The following is a 19,639-nucleotide window of genomic DNA, read 5'->3' as shown; positions in this document are numbered from 1 at the left end:
AGTGAGTCAAATATCAATGTGTTGTACAGTTGGCAGAAGTATGGACCCTGTAAACGATGGTTGGTGTTCATCTGCTCTTTGTTTCTTATTTTATGTAGGATTAAAAATAAATTCTAACTTTTATAAAATGAGCCAGCCTAGGCTTTGCTGAGCTATCGGGCCTCTGAGCTTGTGACGAAAATGAACACGAGCCTGAACAAGCGTTAAGCATAGATGAGCTACTCAGTTCATTTAGATTATTTCCTATCCCTAATGCAGGTGATGCCAACATACACAAACACCACATGAACTAAGTTCTCACTAATTATCTATGCCCCATTACCAAAAGTGTATGAACAGTTATCTTTTGTTATTTTCAACTGCTGAAATTTGGAGTACTTGACACTTGCTTAAGCCCCAATTAATTCAGCAAATTAGGATGATATGCTTTGAGTAAATTGTAAAACTTCATACTCATGCTCCACATATGTTGCATTAGAAGTGTCAGGTGTCAACTTCATGACTATCGTTTTACAAGGTATTCTAGGAACTGAAAATACAGGTTGGTTGATGAATTTAATGTTGGGAATGTAAAAAAGACACATGCACAGGAGTGCTACATTGTATCTGGAGAGGGAAGTTCAAATACCAGGAGGGAGAGCAGTACCATGAACGATAACATAGAATGCCATGCTATATACTGTATACAAGGAATAAACAAGAGAATGGCCTGGAGGCATATTAATGCAGCTTTTGAAGATAATGACTCAAATACCCCAGGAGCTTGCCTAGCATGAATGTTGTGGCTCTGTAAGAGATGGTGAATTAGGACATCTAAAATTACCACAATTTTGACTTTTTTATTTTCTTTTACACTAGTGGCAATTTCACTGCCAAAATATAAATTTGGTTATGACTGCAGGATCACAAAAGGAGCAGATATAAAATGCAGTCTCCATCTTGCTGTAACCTCTAAGAGATTGGATTGTAGAAGACTAAAGAAGGCAACTGGCAAATAAATGCTTCATTGGAATAGTATTGGAGACTGTAATTACAATTAAATAATATACAAGTAAATAACAATGTCAAGGTAGCTCTGCAAAAAAAAATTTATTTAGATTATTATACAACTCGCACATTCATCTTTGCTCCTGCTCACACAGTCATCTTGCAGGCTGATCTTCTCTGTGCACCACGTGAATTCAAAAAATGCATTAATATTTAACTTCTAGAATATACAGATCTGAAATTACAATGTCAAATCTCAATTAAAAGGAACCTAATTATTTTTCTCAAATGAAGACCATATCATCTATATGGAACTGGGAAAAGAACTTACATTGTCTGAGAGTCTACATTTCAGCACATGATCTTCAAGCTCAGAACTGAAATATGCACAAACAAAAAGCGGAAAGTTTAAGATTTGTTCATCTTTGTTTCCTTTAAAACCTAACACTGACTGATCATAGTTCTTCAATAAAATCAAGAAACTTAACATCGATCGTGGAATGATTTTGAACTTCTCTTGCCATTCCTGTAAACAAACAGCCAACCCAATTGATTCCCTTCATTTCTGTAAGTGAAGCTAGCTAAATAAGTTGAATTGAGAATTTCAGTCCAAATATGACAGTCTCAATGCACTAGTGTTACAATCCCAAAGGTTTATAAAACAAATGACCAGCATGCATCTTCTTGTTGATCCTCAACTAGTTAACTGAAATTGTTATATAAAAATTTATATATATTTTAAAGTACCAAAAATGGCCTTCTACTTTATCCTCAACTAGTTAATTTTGGTTACATTTTTTCATATATTTTAATTAAAAATACTTATCATAGATCTGACTCCAAATTCACACATATGTTATGTAAAAGCAAAATATAAAATCAATTTCATACCTGAGTTGAAACTCTGATCCATTTTGGATATTTGTAAGTTCATAACACTTGAGTGTTGATTAATGTAGGATCAGAACAAGTGAGAGGGTGGTCAAGCATTTCCATTTGTTTTAGAAGGGCAATAATGTGTTTTCAGTGAATAAGGGTAAAATAGAAATTTTAGAACACTTTAAAATGTTCTTCACCATTGGGTCCAAGAGAGGTTGACTTAAGGTGTCCTTTTTTTACCATTGTCAGAGAAACCTAGGATTGTATCAGCAATTTTAGAAAAGATGGTAACTGACATGGAGTTTCCAATAAAGGGTGGGCCTGTATTAGGAAATTACCCTACTTTATATAATATACATATTTATCATTATGTGTGTGTTTGAAAATACTAACTATTTCAAAAAAAAAATGAGTAAAGGAAATTCTGGTATACAGGCAAAGAATGTCTTTCCCTCATTTCCCATGGTATGCAAATATTATCAAATCAAAACTCTGATGGAACGGAATCACCTTTAAACTCTTTAACAAGGAATGATATCTACTTCTAAATCAAAAACTTAATTCTCATCCCATTGTAGCTTCATAAGTTAGAAATTAATTAATTTGTGGGGGAGAGTGAGAAAAACTTTTGTCAGAAAAAATAGGCACGAGCTAAACAATGCACTTCACATGAGTAGCATAAACAATCAATTTTCTGAAAAAACTAACACAGAAAATCACAAAGATTTATATGTTGAAAGTGTTAATTTTTTTCTAAAGCATGCAAATATGAACGTTTGACAGAAAGATTTTCTACTGAAATTTATTAAATAAAATAGTGCTGAAATCTCTACAAGCTATCACATGTTCTGATGTGTTCCTGGGCTCGGGTTAGGATTTTTTGGGCAGCGGTAGGCTGGGTTAGGTCAAGGTCTAGGCCAACAGTGAAACTCGGGTAAACAGGGTGCAGGTTTCTGACAGGGTTCGGTAGAAAAATCAGTGCCCCCCAAATGGCACCACAGAAAAATCTCAAATTTAAAGGGATGGTTTCGGACACCTTGGACTAGGTTCGGGTAAAATTTGAGGGGCAGGAGACACGGGAACAAGGAGATATGACTTGTAAAAGTAGCGGAATAGACAGGATAGGAACGGACTGGGTTTTGGGACAGACAGGCCTGACTTGTAAAATCGAGTTTTCTTTGTAGAGAGCTCGATAAATCCTAGGATTCCGAGGGTAGACACTAGACACCTTAAAATATATTGGGTCCAATTTTCAGACTCAGATACTTCACGGTTTGGGCTGTGAGATTTTACGAAGTTTGACTACTTTTCAAGGTAGGTCAAAATTCAGGCTTGCTAAATTGGGTTCGGGGGCTTCTAAACTCGGTTTGGGTTAAGGGAAAGGTCTGAAACGACTTAGTGAGGCTTGGCAGATGTGGTTAAGGTATGCTACAGGGCTGGTTCAGCTGGGGACAGGCCAGGGCTTCATGGGATCAACTTAGACAAGGCGAGACCGCCAGGGACTAGGGTTTGAACTGCCGGATGGAGGTGGGCCTTGGCTGTAGCCTTGGTCCACTGAAATGAGTCAGACCAATTAGAGATCAACATACCTAAACGTGAGAGGGACTAGCCCTAGAAAGAGAGATGAGACAGGGGGTAAAGACTTGTGAGAGAGAGGGATTGGATTTGTTATTATCATTCTTGAAGATGATAAAATCCCTTGTGCCTTCAAATTGGATTTATATATACCAACAATATAGTAGAATATGAGGCCCTGACCCAAGGATTGAAATGATTGATTGAATTGGGTGCTAAAAAGGTTCATATCCAAGGTGACTTGATGTTGGTAATCTGACAAGTCAAGAAAATGTGAAAAACTAAGCACGAGAGGTTAACCATCTATACTAAATATGTTAAGTGTAAACATATATATATAACATATGTGTGTGTGTGTGTATATATATATATATATATATATATATATATATATATACAATTTTATACATTTCGGTATTCGAAGTTCAGGGGTATTTCGATCTTTCCACATGTACAAACAGAAACAAGTATTTTTCTGTTTTTATTTTTATTTTTTTTATTGTAATTATTCTCAGCCTCATGGGCTTTTTGGGAATGTTGATAGAGTCGTTGGGACTCCACCCAACGGCTAGAATTCTAGTTGTTGGGTAGGTCCCAACAGCTCTCTAGGAGCCTCTTGTGTATATAAAAAGGGGTCTACCCCCTCTCTCATTTGTAACTCTCTCTAAAGAATTATTCCCAAATAATATCCATTATTTTTATGATTGTTCTCAGCCCTTAGTGGCTCATTATTGTATTTTCGTGTATTGACCCATAAGAGGTCATATTCTAAGTGTTCTCTTGCTCATAAGTGGTGCATTAAGGCATATACTTCAGTTCGTGACATGGTATCAAAGTCTACTGACTCATTTGTGTTAAACTATTTTTCAAGCATATTTTGAGGTAGCGTGAAGATTGGGCCTTACCTCGGGAAGCGTGCCTACCAACCTTCTTAAAGATTGGTCTTCTTATAAATGCATAGAGACATTGGTGCTTCAAAAAGAGTTGAAAGTTTGCTCGAAGTATTTATTTATCTTCCTCCTTCTCTCTTTCTTTGTATTCTTTGGTTTTATGACCGAAAAAAAAGTGGTGACGGTAGTTCCAATAAAATTTGATGGAAAAAACTATAATTTATGAGCTACCGCCATCAAAAGAATCCTTATTTGTAAAGGATTGTGGAAGTATGTTGATGGTTCTGCAATAGAACCACAACTCACTCTCACAAAATCCATTAAAGAAAAGGATGAAACCATTAAAGAGGATATATATTTAATGGAAGTCATGCCCAGGATCTTAGAGACTTCTCCATTCCTTTTCATGAGATGAATCGTGACTTCGTGCGCAAGATTCAAAAGAAAGAAATTACAGAGGCTTTGAAGAATATGAAATCCAGAAAGGCAGTTGGCCCAGATGGTATACCTATTGAGGCTTGGAAATGCTTGGGTGAGAAAGGTTTAGTATGGTTGGCAAATCTTTTTAACAAGATTTGGCGGACAAATAAGATGCCTAATGAGTGGAGGAAGAGTACTTTGGTGCCTCTCTATAAGAATAAGGGTGATATACAAGATTGCACAAACTATCGTGGTATAAAACTCATGAGTCATACTATGAAACTTTGGGAGAGGGTGATTGAGTATAGGTTGAAGAAGGTTGCCATGATATCGGAGAATCAATTTGGTTTTATGCCTGAAAGATCAACTATAGAAGTTATACATCTTCTTAGACAACTTATTGAGAGATATAGAGAGGCGAACAAAGATTTGCATATGGTTTTTATTGATTTAGAGAAGGCATACGATAGAGTACCTAGGGATGTTCTCTAGTGGACAATGATGAAGAAAGGTATTTTTCTCAAATACATTAGTATAATTAAAGATATGTACGAAGGAGTAGTAACCAATGTCCGCACTTGTGGAGGGGTGACAAACAATTTTCCTATAACGGTTGGGTTACATCAAGGATCTGCATTAAGCCCTTTCCTTTTTGCTATAGTGATAGATGAACTTACAAGATCAATTCAAGAGAATGTGTCGTAGTGTATGTTGTTTGCTGATGATATTGTTTTGATTGATGAGTCTAGAGCTGAGGTTAATGCTAAGTTAGAATTATAGAGAAAGACTTTGGAAGCAAGAGGTTTTACGTTGAGTAAGAGTAAGACAGAATATATGGAATGTCAGTTTAGTAAGCAACGAAGTAGTAATGAGAGTGTAGTGAAGCTTGGTGAGCAAGAAATACCGATGGATGACTGTTTCAAATATTTGGGATCTATCATTCAAAAGAATGGAGAAATTGATGGAGATGTAAATCATAGGATTAAGGTTGGGTGGATGAAATGGAAAAGTGCAACTGGAGTGTTGTGCAATCGTAGAATGTCATTGCGGTTGAAGAGGAAGTTTTATAGGACGACAATTAGACCCGCTTTACTATATGGTACGGAATGTTGGGCTGCCAAGAGACAGCATTTTCAAAAAATGAGTGTAACTGAGATGCGTATGCTTCGATGGATGTGTGAAAATACACTAAAAGATAAGATTCGGAACGAGGAAATACGTAAGAAGGTAAGCATTGCATCCATTGAAAATAAGATGAGTGAGAATTGTTTACGATGGTTTGGGCATATTCGGCGAAGGCCTAATGATGCTCCGGTTAGAAGGATGGAGAAATGAGAAAATATATTAGCTAAAAGAGGTCGGGGTAGGCCTAAGAAGACTTGGATGGAGATGATAAGAAAGGATATGAATGCTTTGAACCTCACCGAGGACATGACATTGGATAGAAATGATTGGAGGAGAAGGATTCATGTGGAGGACCTAGAATGATTTTCTTTTTGGTTCATATCGCCGACCCCAATTGTTTGGGATGAAGACGTTGTTGTTGTTGTGATGAACGAAGATATATGTGAAACTATTTTGGAGTTTGAAAGAGCCAATGTAGCATGACTCTTCATTAAACAAACTTATACTCAATGTGACATTGCATTTCGATGGGAGCTTCAAGATAAGATACACAATTGTAAATAAGGTGACAAAAGTATTAGAAAGTACTTTGACTATTTAAAGAAGTTATGGGATCAAATGGCTAAGTTAGAGCCCGTTTGGGAAACTCCCAATGATGCTCAAACTAGAAAGAAGCAAATAAACAATAAGCAATTCTTTCAATTTATGAAAGGGTTGCGACCCGAATTTGAACAAATGAGAAGCAACATTATACATAGAAGACAAGATGAGCTTCCTCTTATTCAAGAAGTCTTAGCTCAAGTTTGCATGGAAGATACTAGATTAAGGTCTCATAATGAAGCAAAAGAAGCTAAGGACAACGTGTTGGCCATTTCAAAACCAGGTGCCAACACTTATACATACAAACCCCCACACTTCTATAAGAACAATAACTATGGGAATAATCGTGTGTATGAAGGAAATGGAAGGAAAAGAAAAGGTATTTTTTGCCATAATTGTGGGGAACCGGGCATAGTGACAAAAGTTAAAAACGATAAAATCTCAGCAGGCAAAAAACTCAGAAGATTTTGAATTTTTTCATAAATCTCGCATTTTTTTCTGCAAAATCTCGAGAATAAAAAATAAATAAAAAAAATAAAAAATAATTTTTATAAGAAAATATAAATAAAACACATTTAAAAAAATATATCAAGGATTTTCAGGATAAATATCTTTCAAAAATATAAATAACACGATATTTATCACGGTTTAAAAATCTCAGGCAATTTCTCGCGTTATATCGGCGAGATTTTTATAAATCTTGCGATATTTGTCACAGAGGAACTGGGACATATTAAACCACTTTGTCTGGAATTCAAAAACAAAAATGAAAATAAGGTTGCTTCGGTTGGTAGTTCACAAGTTGACCAAGATTCTTTAAGTAAATAAATTTTGAACATGTCTCTTTCTCAACTCGTGGAGACATTGCAACCTCTACTTAAAGGATAATCTGTGACCGATGCCATCGTCTCCTCCTCTTCTCCTCTAGGTATGACTTCTTGGATTTTAGACTCGGGTGCATCATTTCATATGACATATGATAAATCTATACTTTCCAATTGCAGAAGTTTTACTAGTAAAAGAAATGTTTGCACTGCTGACGGAACCCCTCTTGATATTAATGAAATTGAAAATCTTGAAAAATGTCCTAGTTTTAGTATTCCTCAAATAAGATTTGTTCCAAAACTAAATTTAAATTTACTTTCTATGTCTCAAATCGTTGATCATGGATGTAGAGTCTCATTCACTTCTAACCAATGCTTAATACAGGATCTCCAATCTAAGAGACAGATTGGGGAAGGGCATAGAGAATGAGACTTGTACTATATGGACCAGTTGAAAAAGTTTGTCAAGACTTTTTGCCTTAATGTTTAAAAATTGGATAAAGTTTTGTGGCATCAAAGGCTAGGACATCTTAGTATGTATAAATTATCCAATATTTCTCATCTGAGGATCTTTTGTAATGAACAAATCTCTTGTACCGATTGTATTCTTGCAAAAATGAAATCAATTCCATATCAAGAGAGGTCTTTCTCTGCTACTAAACTGCTTGAATTAATTCATTCTGATGTTTGAGGTCTTGCTCCTGTTGCCTCAAAGGGAGGATACACTTATTATGTTATTTTTGTAGATGATTACTCACTATATTCGAATATATTTTATCAAACATAAACATAAAGTATTTAAGAATTTAAAAAAATTTCATAAGTTAATAACAATCTTTTAAAGTCCAATATATCTATTTTTCACTCTGACTCAGGGGATGAATACATGTCTAATGACTTTCAACAATATCAAGAGAAAATGAAATACTTCATTAAAGGTCAAGTGCTAATATACCACAACAAAATGGTTTGGCCGAAAAAAAGCATCGACACATAATAGAGACCACTAGAACTCTTCTCATATCTAAAGGTGCTCCCAAATATTTTTGGGTTGAAGCAACTCTCACTTCCGTATATCTTATAAATAGGCTACCTTATTCAAAAATTTAAAATCTTTCACCATATGAAAAAATTTATAATGTCTCTCCTGATTATCCTAGACTAAGGGACTTTCGGTGTAGATGCTTTCTTCTCACCCATAAGACTGATAAATTATGTCCTAAAGCAATTCTATGTATATTCTTAGGATATGGAGAAAGCCAAAAAGGATTTAGGTGTTATGATACTAAAAATAACAAACTTTATATTTCTAGGAATGTCACATTTTTAGAACAAGAAAATGGTTTTGACATTGTCTCATCCAAAGATGAAAGTGAATACAAGTTTTTAGAAATATCCCCACTAAATAAGGACATTAATGAGATAACTTCCAACAAATCTCAAGCTACTGAGCCCCACAATCATGCAAATGTCATTCAATATCAAAGAAGACAAGATAATGAACAACTAAGTGCTTTTGAAAAATATTCAACCATAGAAGAACAAGAAAACACAAGAATTAGGCACTCAGAGAGACCACATAGAGTTTCAGATAGATTTGTGCCATATGAATCTTTTGAACCTCACTATAGAGCTTGTTTAGCAAAAATTTATTCATACTTTGAAACTTACACATATAATCAAGCAAAGAATTATCCAAAATGGCAAAATGCAATGAGTGAAGAAATTAGAGCCTTAGAAAATTCTCAAACTTGAGAATTGTCTGATATACCAACTAACAAGAAATCAATAAGATGTAGGTGGATCTTTAGAAAGATATAAAGCTAGGTTAGTCGCTAAAGGATATGCTTAAGAATATGGTATTGACTACGATAAAACATTTGCTTTTGTAGCATGTGTGACTACTGTTGGAATTCTCATAGCCATTACCTCTGTTAGGAAATGGCCAATTTATCAAATTGATGTTAAAAATGCATTTTTAAATGGTAATTTAAAAGAAGAAGTATATATGAATCCACCTCCTCCTAGATATAATGTTCCTAAGAAAAAAAAATTGCGCCTTAAAAAGGTTTTGTATGGTCTTAAACAAGCTCCAAAAACTTGGTATGATCGCTTTAGTTCTGTTATCTTTAAGCTTAGATATACTTCCTGTTATACTGACACTGCTTTGTTTGTTAAGAATTCTGCTGCAAGTATTGTTATTTTATTACTTTATGTTGATGATACAATCATAACTAGAGTAGATAAACAGGGAGTAGATCAAGTTAAATTTATTCTCAAGCAATGTTTCAAAATGCCTGACCTTGGTTATCTAGGGATTGAGGTTGCATATTCTCCTCGAGGGTATCTACTGTCTCAATCCAAATTTGCAGCTAAAATTATTGACAGGTCTGGAATTACTGATGACAAAATAGTAGATACTCTATAGGTGATAAATGCAAAGATGAAGATTGATGATGGAGAACCTCTAGATTGTCCTACTCTATCGACAAATAATTAGAGCATTGACGTATGTGATCATTACTAGACCCGACATAGTACATGTAGTTCATATGGCCAGTCAATTTTAGCACTCTCCTACCACTGTACACATGAGTGTTGTAATGCGTATTATTAGATATTTGAAAATTTCTGTTTCTAAAGGATTATTTTTATCTTCATCTTCTCCTCTTAATTTAATTGCTTACTCTGATTTTCATTAGGGGGGAGACTCAAATGACAGATGTTCAACTACTGGTTTCTGTATTTTTATAATTCTCTAGTTTCATGGAAATGTAAGAAACAACAAAAAGTATCTCTCTCCTTCACAGAAGCTGAATATCGAGCTATGACAACTACTACAATTGAAATTGTATGCTTGAGGCATCTTCTCAAAGATATGGGAGTATTTGTGACAGAGCCATCAGATAACAAGAGTGTCATTTACATTGCTGAAAATCACGCCTTTTATGAGCGGACTAAACATATTGAGATGGAGTGTCACTATGTTTGTGAAGAATTTTTAAAGAAGACTATTTCATTGTCGTATGTAACTTCAGAATATCAACTTGCAGACTTCTTCACAAAAGCATTGCCTTCTCCAAGGTTTCATTTCCTGTTGGACAAACTTTCGGTGATCCCACCGTAAGTTTGCGGAGTGTTAAATGTAAACATATATATATATATATACAATTTTGTACATTTATGTATATTCAAAGTTTAGGGGTATTTCGGTCTTTTCACATGTACAAACAAAAAAAAGTATTTTTCTATTTTTATTCTTTTTTATTGTAATTATTCCCAGCTTCATGGGCTTTTTGGGAATGTTGATAGAGTCGTTGGGACTCTACCCAACGGCTAGAATTCTAGCCGTTGGATAGGTCCCAACGGCTCTCTAGGAGCCTCTTGTGTATATAAAAAGGGGTCTACCCCATCTCTCATTTGTAACTCTCTCAAAGGGATTATTCCCCAATAATATCCATTATTTTTATGAGTGTTCTCAGCCCTTAGTGGATCATTCTTGTGTTTTTGTGTATTGATTCATAAGAGGTCATATTCTCCAAGTGTTCACTTGCTCATAAGTGGCACATCAAGGCATATACTTTAGTTAGTGACAAAATAGTCTCGGAGTAGAAACCGATACTGACATCATTGTGATAGACGTATTCAAAGATAATAAGCAAAACACAAAGAGCAAAATGAATTTATGACATGATGTTGAATCTTAGCTATTTTCTAGCATATGAAATTTGTTCAAAATTTTAATATTTTATTTTTTAACAAAATTACTTTTAGTGTATCCTTGTTCCTGTACATCAGGCATCTTGAGACAACTCCATGAGACTTAGGATCCACCTGATTGGGTGGGGTGTCTCTCCAAAGGAGAACATGCTAAGATTTCCCATGATGATCAATCCGTCCAGAGATCAAACTAGGCCATGATGTTTAAGCAGCAGTCTCCATATCCCATTTGTAGGAAGTTCTTCAATGTAATCTGCCACATGACACTTGATCATGACATGGTAGGTTTGCATAGGAAGATTCTGTTTGTGTGAGGCTTGTCAATTCAGGCTCTGCCTAAACTTGTTTCTTATGCCAAGTTCCAGTTTGGTTCTATTTTCTAATACTTTGTTCAATACAAAATGTACACATTTAATCCCATTGTTTCTGCCTCTCAACTCAATTTATATTCAATCATCATCATCATCATCATCATCATGCCTTTTCCAATCACACTGGAGGGCAACTATGAATTTTGCATACCTTACAAAAGGGATTTACTACATCATCATCATGACTTTTAGTAATCAAAACACTTTTTTTTTATAAAAAGAAAGTCACTAAATTTTTTAATATATGTAGTCTGTTATGCAAAAATCTCTTCATTAAATTGATACATTAGTGGGCATTGCTATGTTAAATTGATTTTTATTCTGCTTTAAACTTGTTATGCATGTGGACAGCATACAAAGTAAATTTGAATCTACGTCACATCGATACATATACATATGCAGGTACGGGACATGATGTGGATACACTTGATACGATACAACAATTTTCAAAAATTAGAATTCGGGGATATGGCCGTACATATGTTATATGCACTTATAATAATTACATATAATATATATATATATATAATTTAAAAACTATATTTATAGGCATATTTTGACTTTGTAGGGCACCGTATCAAGTGTGTCAAACATGTCGGGCACCATGTCAGGCGTGTCAGATACAATGTTGACCTTGTCCTACACAAATCATAATGTATCCCATGTCCGAATCCATGTTGTGTGTCGTATCGACACTTGATTTTCCCCTTAAGTGGCATGTCCTTGTGATATAGATTTGAATCACTCTAGTTCTTTAATATTTTGTAATCACCATTCCTCCTATCCAGAAACTTTGTACATCTATGTTCACTTTAGTGTTTGACAGTCTCAAAAATCAATTCAACATTCTCAACTTTTATAAATAAAAAAATGAACTTATTTTTCTAGAATCTGATCACAGCATTTTCAAGACTAATGTTGACTAATGCTGAAGCTCCTTTCCATAGGCATTTTAAATGGTTACTATAATTTTTTGCATTTTATCTCTGACAAATGATTGAAAATCATTTCTCTAAAGTAGAAAGCAAGATAATTTGAATATTGTCAACAAACCTGAACTAGATTATATACCTTCAAGGATGCTTACCTATTCCCAATTAAAATCCAATATGTCAGTATTTTCATCCCATAAGAAATGAAAAACTGTACTACTGAGATGAGAGGTTGCATCATCCAAGGCTTTGACATGAACTGCAACAGGAGCAATAAAGACATCAATCAAGACTACTAGTTTCAATGATGAAAGCATAGATGATGTAAACAATAACAATGATGAAAACAACCACAACAAAAAGTCAATAACAACAATAACAACACCAACAACATTAACAACAAAACAACAACAATTAATAGTTAGGGACAACTACTAATCCAGGGTGGTCATCATAGTAGAATAATTTTGCAAGAGTAGAGTTCATACAGGCATAGGCTTTAGTCCTCTGACTAAGTAAGGCTGGTAGTCAGTGACCATTTTAGCTGCCATTCGAGACATTGCATGCATCGCACTAACTCGAGGTATTCTTTTTCTCTCATATCTGTTCATGATATCAATCAGAAAATCAGCAGGTTAAGCATCAATTACGGTTAAAATTCATGAGAAGGATAGCAACATTTCAAGGTTCAACTAGAATCATCACTTCCATGTTCATATCACCTCACAAGTGCAGAAGCTATTTCATTATAAGATCTACTCTTGTGTCCAAACTCGGAGGCTTTTTCTAGCTCAAGCACAAGTTGATAACTATCCTGCATCAAAAGTTAAAGACACTGGAATATCTGGTTGCTATTGTATGATATAATTGAAGAACTTCTAAGAAATATAAATCGAGGCATGTCATGGCCTCACATATGTCATCTGTAAGGACATACCTCAATTGCCATACAGCCACCTTGACCCAGATTTGGCTGCATGGCATGAGCAGCATCGCCCACTAGTGTTACACAACCTTGGCTCCATTCATAAATCATATCGCTATCGTAAATGTCCCTTCGTAAAATCACAGATTCTAATGTTGCCAATAGTAAGTCAACTACTTCATCACACCAATTCCCAAATAATTCCAGAAGCCGCTTCTTCTTGCCTACAACATATGGTGATGTACAAACTCTGTTAAAATTGCAAATGATTGAATACATGAAATTGATTAGCAATTCCAAGGCCTAAATAAAATTAATCAAAACAGATAAAGAGTTCTTGTATTTCTTCTCTTGTGGCCATTAACATTTAACAGTCATCTCATTTGTTTGGTCGACAAGGTTCACAAAACTTTGTTACAGGTGAAGTTATAAGCATGTTTCTGTGATATACCTTTTGAACATTGGTAGAAACAAAAAGTTGTGTTATTGCTATTGAATTTTCTAAATTTCAAAGCAATGATAACAAAAATGAAACTGACACTGAATCTATACAAAAATATAAAACAATGATTTGAAGCACTTCAGTGTGATCTTGTAAACTAGAATAAGTGTAATGTTCAATGTATAAGTTTGCTGAGAAAAAATTTCAAGCTTATGGCATTGATTACCAAGTTATGTTTGCTCAAGTGGAAAACATAACCCTTTATGTTTCCTATTAGATTAAATTGTACAGCACAGGCACAAATCTCATCCTTGGCAAAAAAATTTCAACAAGCGGTTTTTCTCAGAAAAATATTGAAAAATCTCAGATGCATTGAAATTTTAAAGATGTAAAGAAAATTTTAGAAGGGTAAGAACTAATAGGTTTTAGCAATATTTTTGAAGAAAATATAAAGAAACAGTACGAAAATATTTAAAAATAAAATAAACAAAGCATATGCTTAAAATATATAAAATAAGAAATGCTTAAAAAATGTCATGATATTCTTGCAACATTACCATGATAATATTTCTATATTTATATCATAACCAATATTTTGAAAATATTGTGATATTTTGCCATTAATATCAGTTGAAGCTATTTTCTATTAATATCATAATATTTTCAAAATATAGGTGATATTTATAGATAAGGTGTACGATCATAGCCATTGGATCAATTACATAGAAACCTTCTTTTATAGTTTATATACATGGATTGTACAAGTGCACTTTCTACATACCTTTTTGTATAAAGGAGAGAATAGCAAGGTGTGCAATTATAAAAAAGGAGCAGGCTACATGTTAATTAACCACCTAGAACTTGGTTTCAAGGATTAACATCATTGAGAACTTTGGGGTCAAGAAGAAATTCAAGTGTTCACACCACTTTATAGAGGGATGAAAAGATAATTGCCTAAATTTCATAGTGATCGCATTTTAGTGTTGAAAGAGAAAATCAAGTCTAAAAGTTGAATAGTTGAAGTATTTAATAGCATGAACTTGGAAACAGTCTGGTATTTCTTGGAAAGTGGTTAGATCATTAGATAAATGGTTAGATCAATAGGTAACCTGATCCCAACCCAAACAGTTGCCTTACTCCTCTGTAAGACATGAGATGTGCACTTAGGTAAATCTGTGTTTGCTTTTACTGAAGATTCTCTAAACCAAGAATTGTGAACCATAGTTTGCATAATAGTGTTACAAAAGTAACATGTTCTTGGAGGTCATCAGGGGTCAGGTTAATCTCCTAACCCTATTGCACTAAATCCTGAAAAGCCACTATGATGCATATGATTCTTTTATAGAACAAAATCCTGAACTTCAGGAGGAACATGATGAGACTGATAGTTTTGTATATGCAAGAAGACGGAAAGCAATTGATCAGGAGACAAGCATGGACTGGCAATAGCACATGCCATGAGTATAGCAGTCAACTGATGGATGCTCCTCTTGCTTCCGACATAAGTAACATTTTGCCATATCTTTAACTATTTCAAAAGAAACTCAATGAGAAGTAAAGTCGGCTGTGTATGGTGGAAAGGTTGTTCTAATCATGACCTCTTGCAAATTAAACACCCATGCAGTTTGAATTTGTTGTATACATGATAGAAGTACTATGGCTATATGCTAGAAGCTATGTGACATGGTGCTTCAAATTGCCTTTGTACTTATGTTAACTCTGGTACTTCTTGGTGCCACCATGTGTACTTATATATGTTGTCTATATTTTTTCTTTATATTTTGATGACGATAACTATTTTATATGCCATACTATGCTAAAAATTATTAACGCTGATGAACTGGTGTTTGAGTTGTAATTCACCAATGAATAAAGACCAACATCCTGTCTAGAGTAACAACACCATATATACATAACATCACTCATGAAAGGATAATGCAATAAACAATCTCTTGGTACATGTATCATCAAGAATGTGAATAGTAATGCCTGGTTAAAATTAGCATCAAACTTAAAATCATATCAGTTCTTTTCATAGAACACAATGAGCAGGTAAACAAACATGCCTGTTGGAGGGTCTGTATTCCCAGCTGGCTCATGATGGAATGCATACCATTGCATCTTTCCATGCCCAACATCAGAAGAGACAAAGTATTTCTTGTGACCTAGAAACACTCGGTACCTTCACAGTCCAATGGCAAATACAACTTGTTATGTTTAATAATCATGCAATATGTCCAAAACAAAATGTCATACAATATGTAACAATTTACAAAAGTTGTTTATGCTATGTCCATAAGTGTAACATGTCCAATAACTGATACAAATGAAAACCTTAGCATAATGGGTTCCTAAAAGAGAAACTTAAGTTACCCAACACTGTTGATATCAGGTGGCATAAAATCAGCTATTCCACTATAGCATGTATAGTTCGAGTAAGTTGCCTCTTGCCAGCCAAATATTTTTTCACGTACCTGAGTCAATAAAGATTGACATTAACAGACATTTTGGTATCAATTTTTTCATGACAATGAATAATTGAGATTCACTGTTACCTTTGATCGTATTCCATCTGCACCAACCAATACATCACCTTCAAACTCTCTCCCATCATCAAGAATAACAGTAACCTGATTCATGTCAAACATTGGACCATTGAAATTCAATACAATATGCTATTTTTCAGGAAATTTTTCCATACAAAATAATGAACCATTATCATTTTGACTGTAACAGTCAGAAGCTCAATATACCCAAAAGAAAAAGAACATGAGGACTGACCTTAGTAGCATCATCTTTGAAATCCACAACATTACAATTGTTATATATTTGTTTAGATCCAACAGCATTCACTAAAATGTCTTGCAAAGCTATCCGACTTATTACACGTGTTACTGGCAGCCCTCTTTGTGCAGCTGGTGTAAAAAGGTCATACTTGACATACCTATGATTTAACAAAAAGAAGGAAACAAGTGATGCATAAAGCAGAAGGCAAGAAATGTAGCACACCTTCTATTTACATTTGTCTCATGTAAATGAACCAAAAGTATAAATCATTGTCCATGATATTCAGAAAGTATCTCCCCAATGGATCAAATATGCACAAACAAATCAAGCATAATCTACATTTACTCAATTTTATTTCCACATTGTAAAAGCTGAAATGTAAATTCCAGTGAACAACCAAATACAGGAAAATAGACCACAGATTAATATCAATTGCTTGGTTTGAGTTCCATAACAATCATGATCTGATAGAGGCATCAGCCCTTGGAAATGAAATCCAAGTCTTGAAAGCGACGTTTAATGACATAGCTTAACAGAAAAGGAAAAAACAAATACCCTTGAGATATATTGCACCGAAGATAACTAAATTGAACAAAGGCACAGAACATTTCCACTGCCATTGGAATCACTGAACCCACTGAGATTCAGTGATTCAGATAAAGAATTTCAACAACTTACCCTCATGCTTGAATAACAACCAGTTACTTCACTTGAGTTCTATAATAGATACATTAAAAGAGCATCTATTGAAACTGTATAAAACATATGTTCAAGTTCTGAGAATGAGTTCTTTGGAGAGCTTAAGAGCGAAAACAAACTTGAGGTCTATTCCAACCAAGACAACTAGACAGCTATTTCCAGTGCGACTGAAACCATTAGGCTTATTGAATACAGTATGTTTGACACAGAAGCTAAATAATTAACCCTTGTGTTTGACGATCTCTTTGTGACTTAGAATGTAATAGTTATTCATTTGTCCCAAGATTATCATGAACTGTTAACAACAGTAATGCTTCATCTCTTTCAGGTACAATGCAAATACAAATTCCAAATTAGTTTATGTAAAAGGATTTACTCTATCGTGATGGTACAAATATGAATCCCTGACTGGTTTAGGTATGAGGGCTTACATAATCCATTTTAGATGTGAAGGTTGGGTGGATGAAATGGAAAAGTGCAACTGGAGTGTTGTGCGATCGTAGAATGCCATTGCGGTTGAAGGGAAAGTTTTATAGGACGACTATTAGGCCCGCTTTACTATATGGTACAGAATGTTGGGCTGCCAAGAGACATCATATTAAAAAAATGAGTGTAGCTGAGATGCGTATGCTGAGATGGATGTGTGGAAATGCAATAAAAGATAAGATTCGGAATGAGGAAATACGTAAGAAGGTAAGCGTTGCACCCATTGAAAATAAGATGAGAGAGAATCGTTTACGGTGGTTTGGACATATTCGGCGAAGGCCTAATGATGCTCCGGTTAGAAGAATGGAGAAATGGGAAAATATATTAGTTAAAAGAGGTCGGGGTAGGCCTAGGAAGACACGGATGGAGATGATAAGAAAGGATATGAATGCTTTGAACCTCACCGAGGACATGGCATTGGATAGAAATGATTGGAGGAGAAGGATTCATGTGGAAGACCCAGAATGATTTTCTTTTTTGGTTCATATCGCCGACCCCAATTGTTTTGGGATGAAGGCGTAGTTGTTGTTGTTGTTGTACTGTTTGAGGATCATATTCAATAGAAGAATGCATCTGTACCCATGACGACTACATAAAAAGATTGAGGTTATGTCTATTTAGTTATAAGAAAAACCAAGTGTATAACTGTGATGCAGATTTCAAGCACCAAGCAAGTGAAACATGTAACTATTTAGTAATTCCTTTGGCCACCTCAAAATGATGGAAATACCAGGATAGGTTGGATGTGGCACTACCTAACTTTGGAAAAACCCAAAAATGGCTGTGTGTCATCGACTGCCATGTGGATCAAGAAAAACTAACCATGAATAATAATAAGCAACATTAAAAAGTTATGCATGAACTAAACTCCAATGCAGTTCTTCCAAAGATAAGATTGTTAAGTAAAACCATGTTTACCTCCAACACCATCAGTAATGATCTACATTAGGCAGCACAAATACACTAAGAAAGATGAAATAAACAATAAATCACATTTACAACATGATTTGATATTCCTGAAATTCCTCCCAGTTGAGCCCTACTTCGTTTTAGCCTAAAAGAGCTTAATACAATAAACACAAACAGATTTAATGCGTTAAGCATGTTAAACTTCACCATTATACAAATCAAGCACGACCATCAATCATCAAAACAGATACCAAATTGCTACCAAGTAAAATCAATGATGATAGCAAAGGTAAAAAAAGAGAAAGAAAACAAATATAAACACCAACATCAAAAGCCATAGACTAGACCAATGAATCAATTGCCAGCTTCCTGCATGATCAATGACATAAGCAATCAATGACATACTTTTACTCTTAAAGAGCAGGATAAATTTATATCATCAATCCCCAACATATCCAAATAAACAAAATCAGGACACATTCAGCTAGTCCCAGAAAAAACTCAAGCAGCAGCAGAATCCTAGAAAACTCTGAGAAGAGAATTACCAGCAACCGGATACGCCGTCGACGAGACCATTGATCCGATTGCCAGTAACGCAGCTGGCCTCCATAATTCTCTCTGTCACCTCATCATCAATGGCGTCCAACGCAGCCAAAGCGTTGCTCTGGAGCTGAATCGGTCCCCTGTGCCTCCCCTCTCCCCTCACAGCACTCATATCCCTCTCAAACACCTTCACATCAAACCCTTTGTTCTTGGCAGCCAATGCAAGGACCAAACCAGCAATCCCCCCACCCGCTATCAAAATCCTCAGCTTCTTCCTCCGTTCCAGTCCATCTCCTACCCCACCAATCTCACGTCTGAACTCACTCCTCATCGGCCTCATCCCCACCAAATTTCCATCACCAGGTTTAACACCACCACCCACAAATTTGTTCTTTATTTTCGCAAAGCTTCTACCAATCTTGCTGTCAATCTTTCTCAATCCTACTCCATTTTCCCTCCAAAAAAACACCATTTTTTTGAGAATAATGGTGTTGGGGATTGAAAGAAACAGTTTTCAGGCAATCC

At 35.0% G+C, this 19,639-nt stretch overlaps 1 protein-coding gene across 1 annotated transcript; it reads right to left on the bottom strand.

The window, feature by feature from the left end:
- Positions 1-1,049: 1,049 nt before the first annotated feature.
- On the bottom strand, positions 1,050-19,586 carry LOC149830400 (zeaxanthin epoxidase, chloroplastic-like). The gene is made up of 11 exons (XM_090015452.1): positions 19,117-19,586; positions 16,472-16,634; positions 16,246-16,320; positions 16,064-16,164; positions 15,757-15,872; positions 13,261-13,472; positions 13,046-13,137; positions 12,812-12,926; positions 12,479-12,582; positions 1,319-1,364; positions 1,050-1,164 (listed from the first exon to the last, which is right to left on the bottom strand). Exons 1-11 carry the CDS (start codon positions 19,584-19,586, stop codon positions 1,135-1,137), a joined length of 1,524 nt encoding a protein of 507 aa, XP_089871578.1. The 3' UTR covers positions 1,050-1,134.
- Between the last annotated feature and the right edge of the window lie 53 nt (positions 19,587-19,639).

Source organism: Nuphar pumila, chromosome 8 (genome assembly GCF_984573655.1).
Source record: "Nuphar pumila chromosome 8, dmNupPumi1.hap1.1, whole genome shotgun sequence".
Taxonomy (NCBI): Eukaryota; Viridiplantae; Streptophyta; class Magnoliopsida; order Nymphaeales; family Nymphaeaceae; genus Nuphar; species Nuphar pumila.
Note: the sequence above shows the minus strand (reverse complement) of the source record. Positions and strands in the feature narration are given on the sequence as shown.